This window comes from Haliotis asinina, chromosome 12 (genome assembly GCF_037392515.1).
Source record: "Haliotis asinina isolate JCU_RB_2024 chromosome 12, JCU_Hal_asi_v2, whole genome shotgun sequence".
NCBI lineage: Eukaryota > Metazoa > Mollusca > Gastropoda > Lepetellida > Haliotidae > Haliotis > Haliotis asinina.
In genome coordinates, this window is record NC_090291.1 from 2444192 (window position 1) to 2465856 (window position 21665).

The following is a 21665-nucleotide window of genomic DNA, read 5'->3' on the forward strand; positions in this document are numbered from 1 at the left end:
TGATAAGGGATTTTGGTTCTAAATCAATATTTTGATCTTTATAAGACCCAAGCTCCCAAAGTACGGCTTCGAATTAGGTGATCTATGTTGCATTTTGTAGGCAAATCTATTGGCGTGAAATCCGTAACTATACTAGCGGGAAAAAAATACTGTTCTTCATATAATATACTAAAATTTTGTTAATAATTAAAGTAACAACTTGGTAATTTGGTAATTTGGTGAAGAGCTAAATCAATGTTTAATTGGGGAAATTTCATTACTTAAGTACGGTCAAGAGCGTGTCATGCTGAAAGGTAAGAGGTTCATGGTTTTGCACGAATGGCACACCGTGACGTTTAATAATTTCGTTTCGGTGACGTAAACCTGTCAAATTGTCATTGATCTCACTGTGTAAGATGCTTACACTCCCTCTTCCATGAACGACGTTGGGTAACGCACGGACGGTCCCCATCACGTCTGTAAATCCTAACTCGTCCATCTGTACTGTTAAGGTGAAATCGAGACATCTGTAAACAGGACACAGTTCCAGTCTCGTTGTATGAACCTTAGATGTTGTCTGCGCCATGCTAGACGTGCTTGACGGTGACGTGGAAGCAAAACGGGACGTATCGCAGGTTGTCAGGGCCGAATGTTGTGCTCTCTTAGACAGTTTCTAACAGTCCTCCCACTAATAGTTCTCAAATCAAGAATAGCTCGAGCTGTCAAAGTTGCAGGTTGAAACCGAAATCTTCGACGAACAGGGCGGATATGGTTATCGGGCGACGTGACGTCACGCGTGGACGACTGGACCGACGTAACTTACGGGTGTTGCCGTTTTGCTGATTACGTCTCCATAGAGACGATTTGGTGTTCCACTACATGAAAATGTCTAACACCTTCAATCCGGGGCATTCCAGTCTGCAGCATGCCGACGGCACGGAGACGTTAATTTTCAGACAGAGGGGGCATAATGTTTTGCAGTGTAACCAGAACCATGAATTTGTTTTTCTGATTGCCAGAAGTGTATGCAAACAATATGTGCTCTTGTGGTCTGAAAAACACGAGTGAAAAAATCACAACTAAGTTTAACATGCAAAGCACCAAACTTGGAACGTCACACGAAACACATCCGACATGTGCATTTCATTCAGACAATGACAAAATTGCGTTTGGTAAAAATCGTCTTCGACAATTTTAAAAACGTTTTGGAATAAAAATTTTATTATATTTTATATGAAGCACAATTCTTTTTTCTGTTAGTATGTATAGTTTTAAAGGGTATTACAGTGACCATTACTGGTGTTTTGACGTCGTTACATCCCTTTCATTTAGTGCTAAGACCTATCAGTGACAGATCTACCTTGATGCCAGTTTGTTTGTTAGTACGTTACAAGCATCTGTAGAACCGTACACATGTTAAAACTGGAGCATCATAGTCTTCAGAGGTTAAGATTTATTCCTCATTGCGTTGAGGTAATGTGTTTAGCAGCGTAGAAATGAACGCCAAATCAATGGCGTGTGGATATGTTGCATCCCTGTGCCTGGAAACCCTACGCCATGTTGGGTGAAGGTCACTGACAGTGACCTTGTGAGTTTACTTTTACGCCGCACTCACCAATATTCCAACTATGTGGCGGCGGTCTGTAAATATTCGAATCAGGACCAGACAATCCAGTGATCAACAGCATGAACATCGATCTGCGCAACTGGGAACCGATGACATGTGTCGACCAAGTCAGCGACCCTGACCACCCGATCCCGTTTGTAGCCTCTTACGACAAGCATAATTGCCTTTTATGGCAAGCATGGGTCCCATTCAATCTTGGACCTTCACGGGTCCACTGACAGTGACAAACAGGACAACATGTTGACACCCCCTGCCGTTTTGTCTTCCAGGAAGATGTTTTATCATACAGTGGGTGGTGTTCTCGGCAGGATAAAGCCAACAGACATTTTCGGTATCCGTTGGGGGTCATATACGGATACCAATGCAAATTAGAGAGGTCATATGCAAATTTTAGGGAGTACTTTCCGAATGTAAACAATGTGGTGTCAAGGGTCGGTGATCGTGTCCGGGCGGACGAACCCGGTTACGGTAATGTCAGTGCTTTGACCCCTGAAAAGGCATGCCTGGTTATGATAGATGGTGTAGATTACAAAGCGAAGACAGAAATCCATAGGCTTGCGGAGATACCAACAACAGTTTACCGTCCCGGACCGTCAGTGTTAGCGAGAGGACGGCATAGTAGGAATCCAGGTGCACACGAACATTAAAGCGCATTTGATGTTCAAAAGATTAACTGAAATTTTCCCAATTCCACACTTGTTTTTTTGTCATTTCTCAAACTAAATTAATATTTGTTGACAACAATACGCTCTGTAACATAAAAGCTGACTATGAACTACATGGCGTAACGCAGTCAAATGAGTGATCAGTAGAAACTGCGTCACCGAGCTCGTGACGTCACGCATTATTGCGCACATATTTGTGACGTCATAGATCTGCGGGCACCCGTGTTTTCGGATGGTTAACATCCTGCATTAGGAATAAACACTATGTAAACACAATGTTTCTTCCTAATGCAGGATATTAACCATCCCAAAACACACTCGAGTGATAACCTATATTTATCATCAACACATATAGGAACATATATTAATTTGTGTTACATTAAGGTATATTCATATATATTTCATAACAATATTGTTTCCCTCTCTCAGTTTGATCAAATATTTCCGAGCTTAGGTTATTTCATGCAGAGTAAATTATCACCCTCACATGACATAATACACATGCAATAAAAAGTGAGTGAGTGAGTGAGTTTACTTTTACGCCGATTTTAGCAATATTCAAACAATATCACCCGAAACATCCATACTCATAATGACTGGTGTGGGTAAACGCGCACACGAGGTGATACCGGGTTAGATTAAATAGCATACGTTTGAATGACAGAGGCAACCAAACGGATCGGGTAGTAAAAGCCTGAGGTAGTCAGTGCTTACAATATCAACCATTAAACTGTCCACTATCATATCACTTGACAAAAAATAATATTTTGATGCAGTTTACCGAAATTTGAAATGCCCGTTCTGTTGGAATGACAGCATCAGGAACAATAATTCCCGAGGAGCAGGTAAGAATGTGTACGATACCAATAAGGTCGACAGACGCATGCAACCCATGTCATAAGTCGATCAAAGGAGTAGAATATACGAAACAATCTGAAAACAGGTACCCATTGTACTGTAGTTTTTTGGTCTAATGAGACAATAATGCGATATGCTGTCTATACATCCACCACAGATGAGTTCACGCTGCAAGATCCGATGATCAAAAGGGGGATTCAGTAAATACTGTTGTACGCCGCATCTCCAAAATGGGCATCCTCCGATCGGCACTAAGCCTTGCACACTGTGGTTACCCAAAGAATGGTTCCTATGTCTTAGTGTCTGTTATGGACAAATAACGTTGTGAAAAGATTTTTGCAAACTTTAATTGCAAGAACAATTACAATTTATACGTTTAAGTACAAAAGAACAGGTAAATAAACATGAACTTGTACACACATAGTGAATGAATAACACCATATGTGTTCAGATAAAAGACACAACAAAAGGGACATTGGAATGAGATGAGTGTTTACACGATGAATTATAACAAATATCTACATACGTATAACAACAACGAAAGGCTGATAGCATGCCAGATCTCGAGTCATCACGTTACATCAAGGTATGGGTCGGTAACCATGGAGACGGACTGGTCGAGTGACTTAATAAAATCGAGTTGGGAGTCTTTGTTCTGACAGTGTTACATCAGTACGTGGGGCCATCGCTCTGGCTTACTCCGCCACAACGGGTGCTTGACAAACCTTGTCGGTGTCACATGGCAGCATTTCAGCTTCCATATGAGGTATTGAACAAATTAACATGTGATGAAATGTTTGTGGAATGGCACGCCATTGTCACATCAGTCCATACAGGTCTCAACATAAATACTATCCAGTTGGTCATCCCTGAGCTTCTGGACATTATCACAGATACATGTTTCTGGCTACTTCCGTCACTAAAGGTTCACCGCCTCTGGCTCTGTTTGTAATCTTTCACCAGTCTGGACATTTCCTCCAATCCTTCGAAAAGACCCTCCCCGGTCGTTGCGCATGTCCCCTGGATATACCACTTCCGGTCCGTCATCTTCTGAAGGTGAAGGGCGTCCACAACCTCCGATAACTTGGCGGCACCTTGAAGAAACAAATGTTGAGGTTAGCAGTTTTCTCGTCATATCTATATCAAACTTCTAAATGCCTATAAAGTATTTCATAATCGCCCGTTCCATCATAGTTACCGTCACAGCAACAGTAGTATCACCATAGCATCGGCACGGAAACCCCGCCCCTGAAAGCGTCTATGCTGCTAGTACAAGGATGGCTAGATATATCTTCGGTCATGTCCCTACCTGGCAAGTCTTGCTTGTTAGCCAGGACGACCACAGGAACGGATCTCATCTCGTCGCTGTCGATGACGTTCTTCAGTTCTTCCCGTGACTCGACAAACCTCTCCCTGTCGTTGGTGTCAACCACGTATAGGATGCCTGTAATATGCAAGATGATATTCAGAATGAAAATAACGGCCGAACACTTCTCCACCTGGAGGCTCAGCCACTTTCACAATAAATATAGCTATGTAAGACCATAGGTGGTATAATATAGAAAATATCAGGGTTCTAGTACATTGACTCTATATTTACTTTACTGACAAATCACACAGGAACACATTGTCGGTCATTCATCAATACTAAACAAAGCCTCCTCAGCCATGTGAACAAGAAAACGAAAAATAACAGAAAAAACACGCTCCAACAAATAAACAACAAATCTCACCACTGCAGTTTTGGAAGTAGTGTCTCCACAGGGGTCTGATCTTGTCCTGACCCCCTACGTCCCACACGGTGAAACTGACCCCCTTGCAGGGGCTGACGGTCTCCACGTTGAAGCCGATGGTGGGGATGGTGGAGACTACCTCATTTAGCTTCAGCTTGTACAGGATTGTTGTCTTCCCTACAACATACATCCATACATTCACTATTGCTGTAACTTACTGTATGGTGCAAGTTCGTTGAACGAGAACAAACACTCTCTCTTTTTAGTCTTAGCCATATAAACAGTGATAAATATCTCCGGTTAGTAACATTTAAATAACCAGTTAATATAAAAATAGGTGTATTTGTAATAACTTGTCAATGCATTAAGATACGCACATCTCTGTTTGAAAACTTGAACAAACTATTCGAGAAACGTAAAATTTTGTTCAAATAGGTTACGTAAATTTTCGAAATGTATCATACAAAATTTCACAGAAATATGAAATCTATGTGACATAACAATTGGTGAAATAAGCAATGCATAAAACATTAATGAAATGCCAAGTTTGTAATTTAAAATGTGTATGATACATATCGTTCTAACAAGTTGTGCAAACATACCGGCAGCATCGAGTCCAACCATCAGAATTCTAGCTGGGTCTCTGGAAAACCCGGAGAACAGACCTGTAAAGTCAGCAAGTTTATCCAGGATAACACCCATGATTTGAGCAGGTTTGACACGAGAAGTCAATATTCAATATGTGAGACAGTGCTCTGTGGTAAAGATAGTTCGCGTTAATGTGGTCTTGTTTTGTGACTCGATCACAGCTTGAATGATGCGGTATTATTAAACCTGGTTTATATAGTGGACGAGGTTCCAGCGTGGAGAGATATGTTTATGTTTCGGGTCGTGATGCAACATGGTTTCCGCGCTGTCATATTCTACACGCACACCTGCTGACGAAACTCCAAACACCTAGCACAGAACACGCTGGAGAAAATGACGTCACGGGAAACCGGTCGCGGGTCACGTGACGGGGAATCCCTTCTAAATATAGCTGTCTGCGCTGACGGTTACTGTTTTGATTTGCCGATGTAGGTTAGTTGATTGTTTCCAACTGTCTCTGATGATGTGTGATTGGATTTGACGAACGTGATGCTGATTACTGTACCTACGGGTCACAACGCAACCCAGGCGTGTCAGTTTCTAGTTCACGCTGTCAGTTCTCCAATAACCTTCACCTTACAAATGATACCGTTCCATTCGTCACCACTCGTTAATTTCCGTAATCTCCGAGACCGATGAATGGTTTCTGATTGATGTGAGCTACGTCAAACCGGTCAGAGTTAGCGGAAGGGTCCGAGGTACTTTCATAAGAATAATTCTGAGAATATTAATCGGTTATGGCAGTATGTGTTTGTCCAGAAAATCGGGGGAAATATGCAGCGTAATTCTGACACAACAAATAATGATATAACTAGAAGAATTGTTTGGCATGATTTGAAGCGCCAGAGCCATAAACAGCGAAACATTCAACTACGCACGCGGGTGTTTGTTCACACAGAGAGACTATAATTATATAGATTATCCCTGGTTCACATAACTGTTCATGTATTTTCACTTATTGCCATGGAGTGTTTTCTGTTGAGATTCTATTTGCGCTTGCTGACATGATGCTTGTTGATCTGATTGTTTTGAAAGTTTATCTAACTAATATACTCACTTCCATATGTTTCAAGAGGTGATAAATATTTCTAAGTAGATGTGATTGTGTTGGGGACTTTTTGATAATGCAGTTATTTTTCTATTACAATTGCACATTTGTACAAACATCCAATTTAGTTTTACCGTCTTAATATATGCACCTAGAAATGTAAAGTGAACGGCTGGTAAAAATTGTGTTTTATGCATGCATTTCTCTGAACTTGTCTGAAGACGGTTTATGAATTGTAAATGGGGTTATTTTCTTGACTGCTGAATATTGACTACCGGGCATAATTCTTGTACATCACTCCCTTAGTCATAAATGAAGATCAGTCCCTATCATCAAAGTGCCTCAACCCTCATGCGCATTCTGACACACGGGCAGTATTGCTGAAAATGATACGTCCTGGGTCCAACAAACCTACACTGATATCCATATACATATAAAGAATGAAAGGCACACAAAATGAATGAAACGCGCACAAAATTGTCAAACACCCCACTCTCGATTATCGGCGAATTCTGAGTGGAAAAGTTGTGGAATATACAGCCGCGATTCTTACTGAAATAAGGCCAGATAAATTCCCTTTCGAATAAATCCAAAATTATCAAAATCGGTGCGCTATATACCGAGTAATTTTGCTTGGAACTCGGGAAAAGACAACTTTTTTCATTTGTACGCCAGAAACCTGCGTACGAAAAACTCATCGCCTCTCGGAGAAGAAATATAAAATGTATTTCACTTTAAAACACCCGATCGGCGAAAAAACATAACCTTTTCGTAATCGCTAGATGTTCCGTTTTCGTTCTTCAACCTCTCAAATGAAATAGGTTATTCTATTACGTGCAATTGATGACTTCATTCATTCATTAGCCATATCGAGTGATCAAGTCCACCCAGGATCCAGGACAATATTTTCAGCAATACAAGTCCTGTGCAATCTGACAGGAACGTTGTAGTTTCGAATATCCGTAGAGGGAATTTGAGTTCACAGAAAACTGGGAGTGGTGATGCCTGACGTCAGAAGCCATTGCGCTCCTGAGCTATTTTTGGAACTCCACGTGACCAGAACTTGACAATTGCATATTACGCCGACTAGGTTCCTGAATGTGACGTGTGTATTAATCACAGAACGTGGTGTATGTGGTCATTATGACAAGGGTCAAGCGGACTGACTAGACTGGGGATAACAACTGGTGTTAATACAGAGTAGAAAGGTACAGTAGTGTTACAACCTACCAGGTTCTGTGTGGACAATTTTGAGGAATATTTATCGTATTGAAGGACTTTTACGACATCGTCATGGGCTGGTCACTCTCAAGGATAAAGAGAATCCCGCATGAATTTTCATCGGCAAAAGCTCGTATCCTGATGCTTGGGTTGGATGGGGCAGGTAGGCACTTGGATGTTTGTAGGTTTGTTTGTTTGTCTGTCTGTTACTCGACGCACTAATCACAATCCCAGCTATATGACAGCGTTCCTTGAATCATTCTCCGTCTCATCGCCGGATCCATTTAACCTTAACTATAGGTTTGGCTGATGAAGATCAAAGTGGAATGCGGATTTTCTAGAGACATGGTTTTAAAGTATGATTATTTCTTTATGGTCTAAAAGCAGTATTAAGCGTTCATTGTTTACTGATCAATGTACCACTGTTGTTGAAAACCTATTATACAATTCAACGCTGTCGTTCTCCCAGGTAAGACGACGATCCTGTACAAGCTGACGCTGGACAAGGACGTCCCCACCATCCCCACCATCGGCTTCAACGTGGAGACCGTCAGTCCCGAGGGTTGCAACGGGGTCACCTTCACCGTGTGGGACGTGGGGGGTCAAGAGAAGATCCGACAGCTATGGAAACACTACTACCCCAACACACAGGGTAGGTCTACATATTCATAGCACTACTACCTCCACACACAAGGCAGGTCAACATATCCATAACACTACTACCTCAACACAAGGTAGGTCAACATATTCATAACACTACTATCTCAACACACAAGATAGGTCAACATATTCATAACACTACTACCTCAACACAAGGTAGGTCAACATATTCATAACACTACTACCTCAACACACAAGATAGGTCAACATATTCATAACACTACTACCTCCACGCACAAGGCAGGTCAACATATTCATAACACTACTACCTCCACTCACAAGGCAGGTCAACATATCCATAACACTACTACCTCAACACAAGGTAGGTCAACATATTCATAACACTACTACCTCCACACACAAGGTAGGTCAACATATTCATAACACTACTACCTCCACACACAAGGTAGGTCATCATATTCATAACACTACTACCTCAACACAAGGTAGGTCAACATATTCATAACACTACTACCTCCACACACAAGGTAGGTCAACATATCCATAACACTACTACCTCAACACACAAGGTAGGTCAACATATTCATAACACTACTACCTCAACACAAGATAGGTCAACATATTTATAACACTACTACCTCCACACACAAGGTAGGTCAACATATCCATAACACTACTACCTCCACACAAGGTAGGTCAACATATTCATAATAGTATTACTACCTCCACACTACCTCCGGTTTAGACAGCGTCCACTCTACTTGAATGAATACCTACGATTTAGGTTAGGGACACTGAATAAATACCGCCAAGAGATAGTCCAACCAATTAAACGTGATTTAGACATTTTTTTTTATTTTCCCCAAAGGTCGAACCCATTCACTGTCCACTAAACCCTGATTTGATGACAAAAGGATAATCGTGTCACATAGTGTGTGTTTGTGTCAAACTTTATCTCCAAACATGCTGAAGTAAATTTATAAATTATCTCCAGGTCTGATCTACGTGGTGGACAGCGCAGATCGTCTGCGCATGAAGGAAGCTAGGGCGGAGTTCCATGGGATCTTCACTTCGCCGGAGATGGAGGGGGTGCCTGTGGTAGTGATTGCCAACAAGCAGGACCTGCCAGGTGAGTAGATCAGAAAAGTTCATAACGACCGATAGGGCAGAATCAGACCTACAGCAGGTAAACTAGTGGTTGATTCTATAAACAGTGCGACAGGGAGAAATTGTTCCAGGGCGTTGGGAAAACTTAATTACCAATGGGTTTAACGACATGTCCACATTTATAAACATGTCTACGTGAAGGGTTTTGTAGTAGTATAAGTCATATTCCTCTCATAGGCTAGCATACGGTACAGAAGGGGACCCTGAGGAAATCAAATCAGCTTCATCTGTGAGAAGCTAACACATGCACCACATGGCCACCCTGCCGCCACTCTTTTCACTATATTAAAGATCAGTTGTATACAGTCTCGGGACCACTTTTATTACACTGTTGCAGGACATTGGTATGAATGCAGTAATTTGTAAACTATATTTGTGTTTGTGGACATAGGTGCCTTAAAGCCCTCCGAGGTTGCTGAGGAACTTGCCATGAGCGATCTCAAAAACCGGAAATGGCACATACACGGCGCATGCGCACCAAATGGAGAAGGGTTGTTCGAATCGATGCAGGAAATGTCACGCCTTGTGAAGAAGAATGGTCGATGATGAGTATGGTTGCTGCACACTATCTAGTATACTTAGGATTGCCTCCTGGGCAATACTGTCAACAGTACCCTAGTACTAATACATATTGTATGGCTATCTTCACTTGAACAGTTTCTTTGGATGCCATCTGGACCGTTCATCACAGTGTTTCAGAGACTGGCACTTTTTCAATGCTGCTGATACAACACAAAACTGCAGAAAAGCAAACAGGAAGTCAAATATACCAACTACTGGAAAGATGAGACGGTGACAATTCCAGAATGCTATTTGTTTTGACTGTAGACCCTGAGAACAACGAAGCTACAGCCTCTTAAATAATCGACTATTTCCTTGGACACTGGAAAACCAGGAAGTGGGCACTGTTGCTAGATTTCACTGGTGGTTCCTTCAGTTTTCTCACAGTGAAAACATGCGACCATCCTAATGCCCCTCCTCCCTTGCGGCGTAATTGTGGCGTAATTATTGACTTTTACATAACCATAACGTTAAGCAAACATTTTTCCATTCACTTTTCTACAGTGTTAGTACCTTGAAATGTGAAATCCGTTGTGTTTTCGCAAAGCTGTGACATTATTATGAACCTTATAGTAGGCTTTTTTACAAAACTGACCGATTGCGTTAACTCCTAAACTGTTCAGGATATCACCATGTCCTGAGCAGTCTATGTAGTCCAGAGAATGGGCTTTTACAACGATGTATCAAACACGATGGTACCCTTCCATGAGACGTCTAAACACTGGCACCGTCAAAACTTGCGGACATGTGAAAAATTGTACAGTTTGTGTTTGTGTCGTAATAGTGACGTCAGTATTGAATTTTGCATAACCATGTACCATACGGTGAAGCAAAAATGTTTCCCATTCAAATATCTAGTTTGAAATCCTAAACGGTTAAATTTATTGTGTTTACGCAGACATACGATATTTCTATGAACCCCGTGAAAACGCGTCATGAAAAAAATTACCAATTTTCAAGGGCAGTAACTCCAAAACTGTTCAAGATATCGATATTCCTTCAAGACATTAAGCTTTCCTGAGTATGGAATTTCAAACGGCGTACAGAACACGACTATACTATAATACCGTTCTAGAGAAGAAGATTTTCAAAGACAGGCACCATTAAAACGCGAAAATCGGCAAGCTTTTCAGGGTTTTTTTTTCAAATTGCGGGAAAATCAGTCATGGCGGCCAACTTCCGCTATGCGTTGAATCAATAGACAGTGATGTCTACACTGAGTATTTTTGGGCATGTTCAGGTCGAAGGATTTTCACTTTTTGGGGTATATACCCTTACCGGAAGTCGGGATTTATTGTTCATTGTATACCTTTCAGCATACAAGCTATCATCCTTGAAAGTTTTATCGAAATATCCCAGTGGTTTGATCATGAGAGCTGGTTTAAAATTTGTCGAAATAATAATAAGAATATTCGGATAACAACAGTAGGTTTTGCAGATTTTCGTCTGAAGACCTAATAAACCAGTCAACGCCGCCTAATGGACAATTATGACGGGCACGGGGACCAGCTCTCCCGTCGGATGTAGTGCGAGGCTTCCTTTACGTCTGGATCTGACACAGATGATGACGTCATAGCTGTACCGGGGTCTGTCAGGATGCCCACCATCACATATGTGACTTCCTACGACAGGTCGAGACACGTGATGCTGTTGTTGTTCAGGTATCTAACAACGCACACTGAATAGATGGTGAAACCAACGACATGTTCTTGTGAGTGAGTGAGTGAGTGATGTGAGTGAGTACGATGCGTTCGACGCTATTCATATGTACCCTACTGACTAGAATCTTTATTAATTTGTTGTATAATTGTAAATATTATGTAAGTATTGTTTGTTTGTTTGTTTTATATAATAAACACGTTTTGCAAAACCTGGTACCCATGGTTTTCTGGACACACAAATATCTAGTGGTGTTAGCTCATGAGTCAGTGTGGACTCTTAATCACGTTCAGGATGGATTGAACATCGTGCTTAAGTTTGTTGGATTGCCTGGTCCAGATTGGATTATTTACAGAACGCCGCCATGTACCCGGCATGCTGTGGCATAAAACACAAATAAACTCACTCACTTAAGTGGAACTGGAACATATGTTCAGTGAAGGTTTGGCTGTGGCCTCATAACCAAGGCGTTATAATGGTGGGCAATCCGTTTGGCGTTATTACCTGGGAAGATGGACTCTCTTCAGGTTTTATAATGTCACAATCCAATCTCCATCGAAGTAGATTATGAATATTAGGAAAAGCGTCAAATTTTGCCGTTGAAGTTACAATATATCAACAATTTGTGCTGATTTGTGCAGCAAACAGTTTAGTTCAGTTAAGTTTTATGCTCTCATTCAGTTAAGCAATACTTGGACAAGTTATAAAGGGACAGATGTCTCCATTTTCAGTGAACGCTGTTCGTACTGTCGCATTGGGTATATCCGGTTACATCACGTAGTGTCACCTGGAGGTGCTGATATATACCCTTTACATCAGGGTATGTCACCTGGAGGTGCTGATATATACCCTTTACATGACGGTGTGTCACCTGGAGGTGCTGATATGTACCCTTTACATCAGGGTGTGTCACCTGGAGGTGCTGATATGTACCCTTTACATGACAGTGTGTCACCTGGAGGTGCTGATATATACCCTTTACATGACGGTGTGTCACCTGGAGGTGCTGATATATACCCTTTACATGACAGTGTGTCACCTGGAGGTGCTGATATATACCCTTTACATGACGGTGTGTCACCTGGAGGTGCTGATATATACCCTTTACATGACGGTGTGTCACCTGGAGGTGCTCATATATACCCTTTACATCAGGGTGTGTCACCTGGAGGTGCTGATATATACCCTTTACATGACGGTGTGTCACCTGGAGGTGCTGATATATACCCTTTACATGATGGTGTGTCACCTGGAGGTGCTGATATATACCCTTTACATGACGGTGTGTCACCTGGAGGTGCTGATATGTACCCTTTACATGACGGTGTGTCACCTGGAGGTGCTGATATGTACCCTTTACATCAGGGTGTGTCACCTGGAGGTGCTGATATATACCCTTTACATGACGGTGTGTCACCTGGAGGTGCTGATATATACCCTTTACATGATGGTGTGTCACCTGGAGGTGCTCATATATACCCTTTACAACAGGGTGTGTCACCTGGAGGTGCTGATATATACCCTTTACATGAAGGTGTGTCACCTGGAGGTGCTGATATATACCCTTTACATGACGGTGTGTCACATGGAGGTGCTCGTATGTACCCTTTACATCAGGGTGTGTCACCTGGAGGTGCTGATATATACCCTTTACATGACGGTGTGTCACCTGGAGGTGCGGATATATACCCTTTACATGACGGTGTGTCACCTGGAGGTGCTGATATATAGTATTCCCAGAAATTATTGAGAATCATGTTGCGTCATGTAACTCATTACGTTTATTAACTTCTGGCGTTTTACTTACATAAACATGTTAAAACAGCATCCTTTTACAGTCTCAGTCTTGTTTTAGTACTTTGTTAGACCTCCTCGCTCAGCAATGCATGCCTGAATACGCCTAGGCACACTACCCATCAAAGTTTGTAGGTAATCGTGTGACAGGGTATCCCAATATTGGACCACCTCGGCCTTCATATCTTCAATATTTCTCAGTCCCTTTTGGTTTATTCTGTCCTTCATGACTCCCCACACATTCTCAATTGGGTTTAGGTCTGGGCTGTAACTGGGCCAGTCTAAAACTTGAACATTTTCGCCCGACAACCACTATTTGTGTAGCGCGCAGTGTGTTTTGGGTCATTATTATGCTGGAAAATCCAATCATCTTCATACAATGTTTGTGCTGTCGGAAGAAGGTGACCATTTAGAATGTCAACGTATCTTTCTTTTGTCAAGTTTCCCGTGAAAACACACAATGGCGTCACTCCGCGAGTCGATATGCCACCCCACATGTGAAACTTCGGGCTATGTTTTGGTCGCTGGTAGATAGGTTTGACAGTATCTTTGGTCCAAATTTTCACACAATTAGGGAAAAGTCAAACAGAACTTTCATCCAAAAAGAAAGCATTATCCCAATCTTGATTTTCATGAGCCCGACACCAGTTTAAACGTTTTTCCTTTTGTGCATCTTTCATCAACGGCGAGGGAATTCCACGTTTTTTCACCCAATTAAGTCTCTGTAATTCTTGCCTAACTGTTTCATTGCATACCTGAGGACTTCCTCTGCTAATCATTTCATTTCTGATGTTCTCAACACTTTTCAATTTGCCCCTACTCACAATCTGCCCAAGTCTTCGGCGATCCACAACACTGAATTTCCTAGGTCGACCTGCCCCTGCTTTGTGCTCTATCCCGGTTCCTGTTTGAATATTCTTCAAAGTTCTGTATACTGTAGACAGAGGAATACCATGTCTACAAGCTAACACTTTAGCATCAGCCTCACCCCTTTCAAAATCATCTAGAATGAGCTTTCTTTTCTCTCTTGCTGTAAATTCTGCCATGTCAACACAGGAAGCCGTCTGCTCAGACAAGGGAGATAACTCTTGACGTAATGAGCTGCCTTCTAAGCCTTCAAGAGTTGTCTCCCTTATTTAGTATGCTTAGTGCATAGTGAAAGCCCTTTTTCCAATCTTAGCATCATTAGAAAAAAAACAAAGATTTTCTCAATAATTTCTGGGAACACTGTATACCCTTTACATGACGGTGTGTCACCTGGAGGTGCTCATATGTACAGGTACATCACGGTGTGGTACCTAGAGGTGCTCATATATACTCTTTACATCACAGTTTGTCACCTGGAGGTGCTCATATATACCCTTTACATCACGGTATGGCACCTAGAGGTGCTAATATATACCCTTTACATCACGATGTGGCACCTGGAGGTGCTCATATATACCGTTTACATCACAGTGTGGCACCTGAAGGTGTTCATATATACCCTTTACATCAGTGGCACCTGGAAGTGCTAATATATACCCTTTACATCACAGTGTGTCAACTGGAGGTGCTCATATATACCCTTTATATCATCACAGTGTGTCATCTGGAGGTGCTCATATATACCCTTTACATCACAGTGTGTCATCCTGAGGTGCTAATATATACCCTTTATATCACAGTGTGTCAAATGCAGGTGCTCAAAGTGCTAACTTTCACATATATAGAAAACATGTTCATAATGCATTGCTATTGAACAGGTAGGGTTATGGATGCTGAGATAGAGTTGGAGCTGATTTCAGTCTGTGGCGGTATTGTATTCTAAGATCTTCCACCACAAGTCTTGAGCTTGATGTTGGGATCTTAAGGAGCACTTGATGTCTGGAAAGAGAGTTCTTGTAGGGACAAGGCCTTAAGGTACAATGGAGTCTATCTTGTGACCATCAAATCATACACTGAACAATGTTAAGTAGTGAACATATTTATTGGTAGAAATGTTCAAGACATAGTATACTTGATAACCAGCATAACAGTGGTTTTGTAAAAATGTAATAAACAAGAGTAAGAGGAAAATAGATATAAAACAACACAGAACTAACCCAAAAGTGACAATATAGAAACCTGATACGTCGCTATGAGATGAGACAGGCACCTTGGCACATGGACATGTATTGCTTAGAAACAGTATTAGAAAGCCACATACGTGTATGTGTATTGATTCTTTCCTAGGGTAGAGTCTCCACACCTATGGCCACACATAACATGTGCACCTTGGAATCTGGAAAGGTCACAGACATGAGATAATCAGGCCCCCTACTACAGTCTGTGGTCAAACCTGCTGGCAACATATATGTTGCCGGGGCAGGTATAGCTTTGTTGAGAGAGTGGGTCTCTGTGGTCATTAAATATGCTTTCAGGACAAAAGTGGAGCGCGCACCCCTGCACCACACCTATGTGTTGCATAGTTGCACCTCACCTGATGGCATAAGACAACATTTGCATAACACATTAAGTTCCACCCTATCACTTGGTGATGGAGGAAATACTTAGTAGTTGTAAAGAATTAAAAACAAGAATCTACTATACATAAAAAGTGTCATGCAATCATATTCTTCCAGCTTCTAAATACCCTTCAAAGACTGCCAGTTTTATCCTAGCTGACAGCAAGGAATAAGGCTTGCTGTTACAGAGACACAATCGGTTGCATAGGTGGATCCTGAGGGGGTGCAGAGGTTCCCCCTCTAACACTTTTTGTCCTGAAACTTTGTTAAATGACCACTGAAGCTTGAATGAAATTGAAGTGAGAACCTCCTCCCTTCTTTCTCAGTAGTGTGCACCCTCCAACCCCTTTTCTCAAACAGCTGAATCCCTCCCCTGGGTTATGAACACTTCACTCAGTAATACCACAGATATCAAACCTACATCTGTGTTGCCAAGGCAGAATTGTCCTCCATCGTTAAATAGATGAATGACTTTGGTAGGCACTTCTATGAAAAAAGATATTTATATAAAATGTTTCGAAATGTTTTTTACTAGGATATGACATCCTTGCAGGAAGAGGAAAATCTGAAGTAAGTGATGAGTGAATTAAGGACACAATGATTTTTGTCTGTGTGTGTGCAATCGATCAAAACATTGTAAACTGAAGGGATTAATTTTTCAGTAAAATATTTACTTCAAAACAAATTACACAATGACCAATGTCCACATTCTGTAATATTTACGCCATTTATGTAAAGTCTAAAGTTCTAAATTCTTTTTTCCTTAGAGCTCCTCATAAGTGCAACACCAACAAAAATATTTGCAGCAAATTGAGGCACCTTAGACACCCCGTGGCCAATGTGTCCCTGTAGACATCACAGATTGCTAGGGTCTGACTCATTTGCTGGATCAAATACAAACACACATAAAAAGACCCACCAGAGGGTCTATCTTCAACAACATATCAACACTTTAACAAAACATGCATTTCCATAAAATAACACTGATATTTAAGCTGCTTTACACTCAGTAAAACATGTTCCATGCAACAGTAATCAAAATAGATGCCAAAATATTGTTCAACAAATTATTAAAGCTTAAATGTTACACATAATTTGAAGTCAGAATGTCTGTCAAGTTTAATAACAAATAGCTTAGAGCCATTTTCAACAATGTCCCTGAAAATACCAAAACCATTCACAAGCTTTAACGAAACACAAGATATTCTTATACAACCTAGAGCAGAGTGGTAGCCTAGTGGGTAAAGCATTTGTTTGTCATGCAGAATTCCTGGGTTCAAGTCCCCACAGGGGTAAAATATGTCAAGCCCATTCACATTCACACTTACAAAACCACGTATGCCCTGAGGCTGATAAAAAAACATATACTGGCACAGTGACAAAATAACCTAGAACACTCTCAAATATCACAGCAATAGACTATATAGACCCTTGACAGGAATCAAACCCAGACTGGCTGTATGACAAGCAAACACTGTGTTACTCTCAATAATTCTTGAAAAATAAAAATGTAAAACAGTAGAGGGAGTAGAAAAGGAATTGAGTTTCATTCCTCTACCAATCTCATTATGGGCTGGACATGAGTGATATGTAGGTCTGTACATTCAAGTCACTAGGGATTCAGCAGACGTCAGGAGGGCTTCTCGTGCAACTTCCTGTTGAGCTCACACAGCTGTTTTAGAAAACCATCATTGGGGAAGATCTCTCGCTTGGCTCGAACTAACTTAACCGCCTCCTTCAGAGGCATATCTCGCTTCAACATGAGAAAAGCCAATACTGTTGACCCTGAGCGGCTTATGCCCTGCATGCAATGGATGTACACCTTCCCTGGAAACAGAACACAGACAGACTGAAGAACACAGTGATTTGGGTGGACATCGGTCTTATCATAATTTCACTTCAAATGATTTATCCAGATCTGCTCCATGTCTCCAGTGAAAGTTCCAGATAAAAAAATCCCAATGCATCAAAAGGTTAGGAAGTATGACCATGAAATTCTTTTTTATCCCAGTCACAATTTTTATCTATGGGTCCTTAGGTTTGGATCCTGTATAATTTCCTGGTTATGTCAATTGATGCAGGTCTTTGATGCCAACCACTTTCATGGAGTCACAAGGAAAGCATTCGATTTGACCTCATGATGTTTGGAACCAGGCATGTCTAAGGAAGATCACTTCTAAAACTGCCTCCAGACCCACAGTCTTAAACTATATCGAAAACTGCAGCAATTGTTATCAGTAACTACTCCATGTTATTGCTGAAACTGAATCTAAGAAATCCTTTTTCAAGTAAGTATAGTCCTAATCATTCAGGGAGACTTGTGTTCCTCTGATAACAGGATCATTACAGATGAAGAACATCAAGTTAATATCACTTCATTGAATAACATGTCATGATGAATGAAAACATGAATGAAAAACACAATAAAAAAAACATTTTTAGGAATTTACCTGCTGTAGGTGCTTGGTTAGAAATCCCAAAAGTAATGCCTGACACAGTACAACCCAAACTATGTTCATATTCACTGAAAACTCACCATTGTCTTTAAGAGCTTCATCAATGAAATCTGCTGCCTTCTCAAAGTGCTGACTCAGGTTGTATGTAAAAATGTCCTTCCCAGGGAAACCAAAAAACTTGATTCCAACATCACGAAAATATTCAGCACTTGTGTCAATCATATTGAACTTGGCTCCCATGCAGGTGTTGACTACATGTGTTATGCCCATTTCAATCAAGTCTTCCTTGCTCCGAGCTGCCGAGCTACAACACATCACAGAAAAATACGACCATAAGCATTATTTTTGTGTTTGTCCTCTTGTGTAAAACATTCTAAATCATTTGTGGAAGCCAGAGTTGAAGAGTGGGATAGGTGGCTGACTTTGTGTGCAGGTGATTAGGTGCCTGACTGTGCCTGTTCTGGTGTGGGTTCAAATCCCAGATGGGACTCAACCCAACAAAAGTTGTAGAATCTGTAGTTTACTGGGACAGTGTAATCCCAAACATATGTGTTTCATCATAGGCAGGTAATTTTTCTTACCAAGAATTCCCATCAGAGAGGAGACAAAGACACTGAAACATGAACACAAGTTTACTGTGACTTACTGGTCACCGAGGACAATCCCTGGGTACACTTCATCGTACTTGTGTTTGGGGGTGGCAGGGAAACTGAACAGACTATAGGCTCCCTGGGGGATCGGCTTGGAGGTCATAGCATCGTTGTTGGAATGAAGATACTCTCGCACCTCTCGCAACAAGTCTGGATCATGTGACGCCATTGCAAGGCAAACTGGAAGTATATGTAACAATACTATATATGGGTGGTGGACACATCTTTTACTTAGTTGTCATACATCACCCTGGTCAGGAAGAGGGAATGGTAGATGGTAAACACCTACTTTGGTCTAAATACCCTCAACAATATTTGACCATGGAAAACCAAATCCATTCAGAAAATGGAGAATAGTTACACTATTTAAAGGTACATAACTGCAATTGGTATACTGCAAGTTTAATGCAGTCAGTTTAGCTATTCAGTTTAAAATTAGGATCAGTTATGACAATCAATCACCAAAATATTCATTGAATGGAAAGTGAAACCTATCAGTCAGCAATAATTTGATTAACTGCCCTTAATACTGACATTTTCACCATTTTCAAAGCAGTTGGAATGTCCATATTTCATTTGTACTCACAACATAGCTTCTCAGGACTTGGCAGCTGAACATATATAATAACACTTTTTGTGTTCAATATCTAATCACACTGAAGGCAATTAATATTTATCTCTGTAAGTATACAGTTACTGGTAAACTGACTCAAGGCCTTGAGAAAAAGAGGGTCTCAGCTGTATGCCTAGCTAAGATACATAGCGTTCACTACATGTATCCCCAACGCACCCACACATCACCAACACCACATCCTCACTCATAGGGGCATGTCACGTGTAGAAACAGCATTAGAGAGATAAACAGGCATATAGACCCTACTGTATTACTATATTAAACATGAGAAATAGTTAATAGGATAGGGTCTATAAGCCTAGGTATCTTTTTAAAGTTGTAAGCCTTAATGCCCCTTGTGCACACAGGTACAGGTAAATACTGGAAAACCGAGTGATATATACCTTACAATATCATCATAATATGCTTATATAACATTATCATTACAGCAAACAAGCTAATCCTTAGTGATGAATGTTTGTGGACAATGGGCCACATATATTCCATAACAACACACAGAGCTCATTAAGGGGTTTGTTAATTGCTGCAGAATCGTTGGATGTGGTTCTGTGGTGAGTCAGGTACTGTTTGGTACACAAAACTGGATAAATTATGAATGTCATGTCAATGTTCCAATGAATATCGATTCCTTTACATGTAAGTAACTGAGTGAAGACAGTAGAGCCCACACGGTACCTCCAGACTGTACTTTAAAAACACTCCCCCAATCTGTAAACATTCAAATGTTAACATTCGGCTGAAAGTCGCTCTTAGCCCTACCTGGGTTTACACCGGTTTAGCATTTATGATAAACTTTATCTTTAGATGAAACATTCAAGGATCTGTTCACAACGCTGTCCTACCTGGCGAGTCGTTTGTTAGTGGGCTATATATAGCCGCGGCTTCGGCTGACTGCTGAGCGATGCTGCTCTTCTTCACGATGAGATTCCTGCAAGTCTTCTCTGTTTACTTTCTAAAACTGTACATATTCTCGCCGCTGCCGGTCTCTTTATACTTCATACGCATTTGTCACAGTAGTAACCGTTGCTAAATATAGAACACACCTGGATAGTTCTGTAGTTATCGCGCCATACATGGTCAATAACAATCTACCTTCGAGTGATAACACATACCAAGGTAAAGTTATTGCACCACTAATGACTCAGTGTAACTAGAGTTACGCCCCTTAGATCTTAACAGTCACCAAACCTGACTTACAGATAAAAATAGAGCACAGTGGCTACTAACTAAGCTTCCTTTGGGACTACCCCTTTTCTTTCTTCTCACTGGCGACGTAACTGAATATTATCGGTTTCCTCTTTGTTATTATGCTCTCCAAATACGTGTGATATTTCTAATGAGCGATTCTCAGCCTCAGTATTTACCAAACATTTAGTGGAAAAAGCATAGTAAATAGTGGCAAAGTTGTAGTAGCAGACGCCATCGCCGCAACTGCAGCAGCAGTAGTAGCAGCAGCAGCAGCAGCAGAAGTAGTAGCAATAGTAACAGCGGCAATAGTAGTATAGTAGCAGACGATATCGCCGCAACTGCAAAGCAGCAAGAGCAGCAGTAGTAGCAGTAGCAGTAGCAGTAGCAGTAGCAGCAGTAGCAGTAGCAGTAGCAGTAGCAGCAGCAGTAGCAGCAGTAGCAGCAGCAGCAGCAGTAGTAGCAGTAGCAGCAGCAGTAGCAGAAGTAGCAGCAGCAGTAGCAGTAGCAGTAGCAGCAGTAGCAGCAGCAGCAGCAGTAGCAGCAGTAGCAGCAGTAGCAGTAGCAGTAGCAGTAGCAGTAGCAGCAGTAGCAGTAGTAGCAGTAGTAGCAGTAGCAGCAGCAGTAGCAGCAGCAGTAGCAGCAGTAGCAGCAGCAGCAGCAGCAGTAGCAG

General features: G+C 41.4%; 3 protein-coding genes across 3 annotated transcripts; 1 reads left to right on the plus strand and 2 right to left on the minus strand.

Annotated features, from left to right (window-relative positions):
• Positions 1 to 3458: 3458 nt before the first annotated feature.
• Positions 3459 to 6097, minus strand: LOC137257868 (uncharacterized). The gene is made up of 4 exons (XM_067795354.1): positions 5465 to 6097; positions 4863 to 5039; positions 4439 to 4573; positions 3459 to 4223 (listed from the first exon to the last, which is right to left on the minus strand). Exons 1-4 carry the CDS (start codon positions 5562 to 5564, stop codon positions 4057 to 4059), a joined length of 579 nt encoding a protein of 192 aa, XP_067651455.1. The 5' UTR covers positions 5565 to 6097; the 3' UTR covers positions 3459 to 4056.
• A 1739-nt stretch (positions 6098 to 7836) lies between these two features.
• On the plus strand, positions 7837 to 10128 carry LOC137258009 (ADP-ribosylation factor 6-like). Its single transcript, XM_067795542.1, has 4 exons — positions 7837 to 7942; positions 8249 to 8431; positions 9395 to 9529; positions 9959 to 10128. Exons 1-4 carry the CDS (start codon positions 7852 to 7854, stop codon positions 10111 to 10113), a joined length of 564 nt encoding a protein of 187 aa, XP_067651643.1. The 5' UTR covers positions 7837 to 7851; the 3' UTR covers positions 10114 to 10128.
• A 5403-nt stretch (positions 10129 to 15531) lies between these two features.
• LOC137257937 (dual specificity protein phosphatase 3-like) lies at positions 15532 to 20967 on the minus strand. The gene is made up of 4 exons (XM_067795449.1): positions 20650 to 20967; positions 19170 to 19353; positions 18604 to 18827; positions 15532 to 17894 (listed from the first exon to the last, which is right to left on the minus strand). Exons 2-4 carry the CDS (start codon positions 19340 to 19342, stop codon positions 17698 to 17700), a joined length of 594 nt encoding a protein of 197 aa, XP_067651550.1. The 5' UTR covers positions 19343 to 19353; positions 20650 to 20967; the 3' UTR covers positions 15532 to 17697.
• Positions 20968 to 21665: the final 698 nt, after the last annotated feature.

Excerpts from the sequence above, each read along its gene's own strand:
- LOC137257868 (XM_067795354.1), bottom strand. The coding sequence starts at position 5,564 with ATGGGTGTTATCCTGGATAAACTTGCTGACTTTACAGGTCTGTTCTCC. Across the intron at positions 4,574-4,862 it reads CTACTTCCAAAACTGCAGTG|GCATCCTATACGTGGTTGAC; the intron begins GTGAGATTTGTT and ends TGCATATTACAG. Across the intron at positions 4,224-4,438 it reads TAACAAGCAAGACTTGCCAG|GTGCCGCCAAGTTATCGGAG; the intron begins GTAGGGACATGA and ends TGTTTCTTCAAG.
- LOC137258009 (XM_067795542.1), top strand. The coding sequence starts at position 7,852 with ATGGGCTGGTCACTCTCAAGGATAAAGAGAATCCCGCATGAATTTTCA. Across the intron at positions 7,943-8,248 it reads GCTTGGGTTGGATGGGGCAG|GTAAGACGACGATCCTGTAC; the intron begins GTAGGCACTTGG and ends TCGTTCTCCCAG. Across the intron at positions 8,432-9,394 it reads CTACTACCCCAACACACAGG|GTCTGATCTACGTGGTGGAC; the intron begins GTAGGTCTACAT and ends AATTATCTCCAG.
- LOC137257937 (XM_067795449.1), bottom strand. The coding sequence starts at position 19,342 with ATGGCGTCACATGATCCAGACTTGTTGCGAGAGGTGCGAGAGTATCTT. Across the intron at positions 18,828-19,169 it reads GGGATTGTCCTCGGTGACCA|CTCGGCAGCTCGGAGCAAGG; the intron begins GTAAGTCACAGT and ends GATGTGTTGTAG. Across the intron at positions 17,895-18,603 it reads TGAAGCTCTTAAAGACAATG|GGAAGGTGTACATCCATTGC; the intron begins GTGAGTTTTCAG and ends TTCTGTTTCCAG.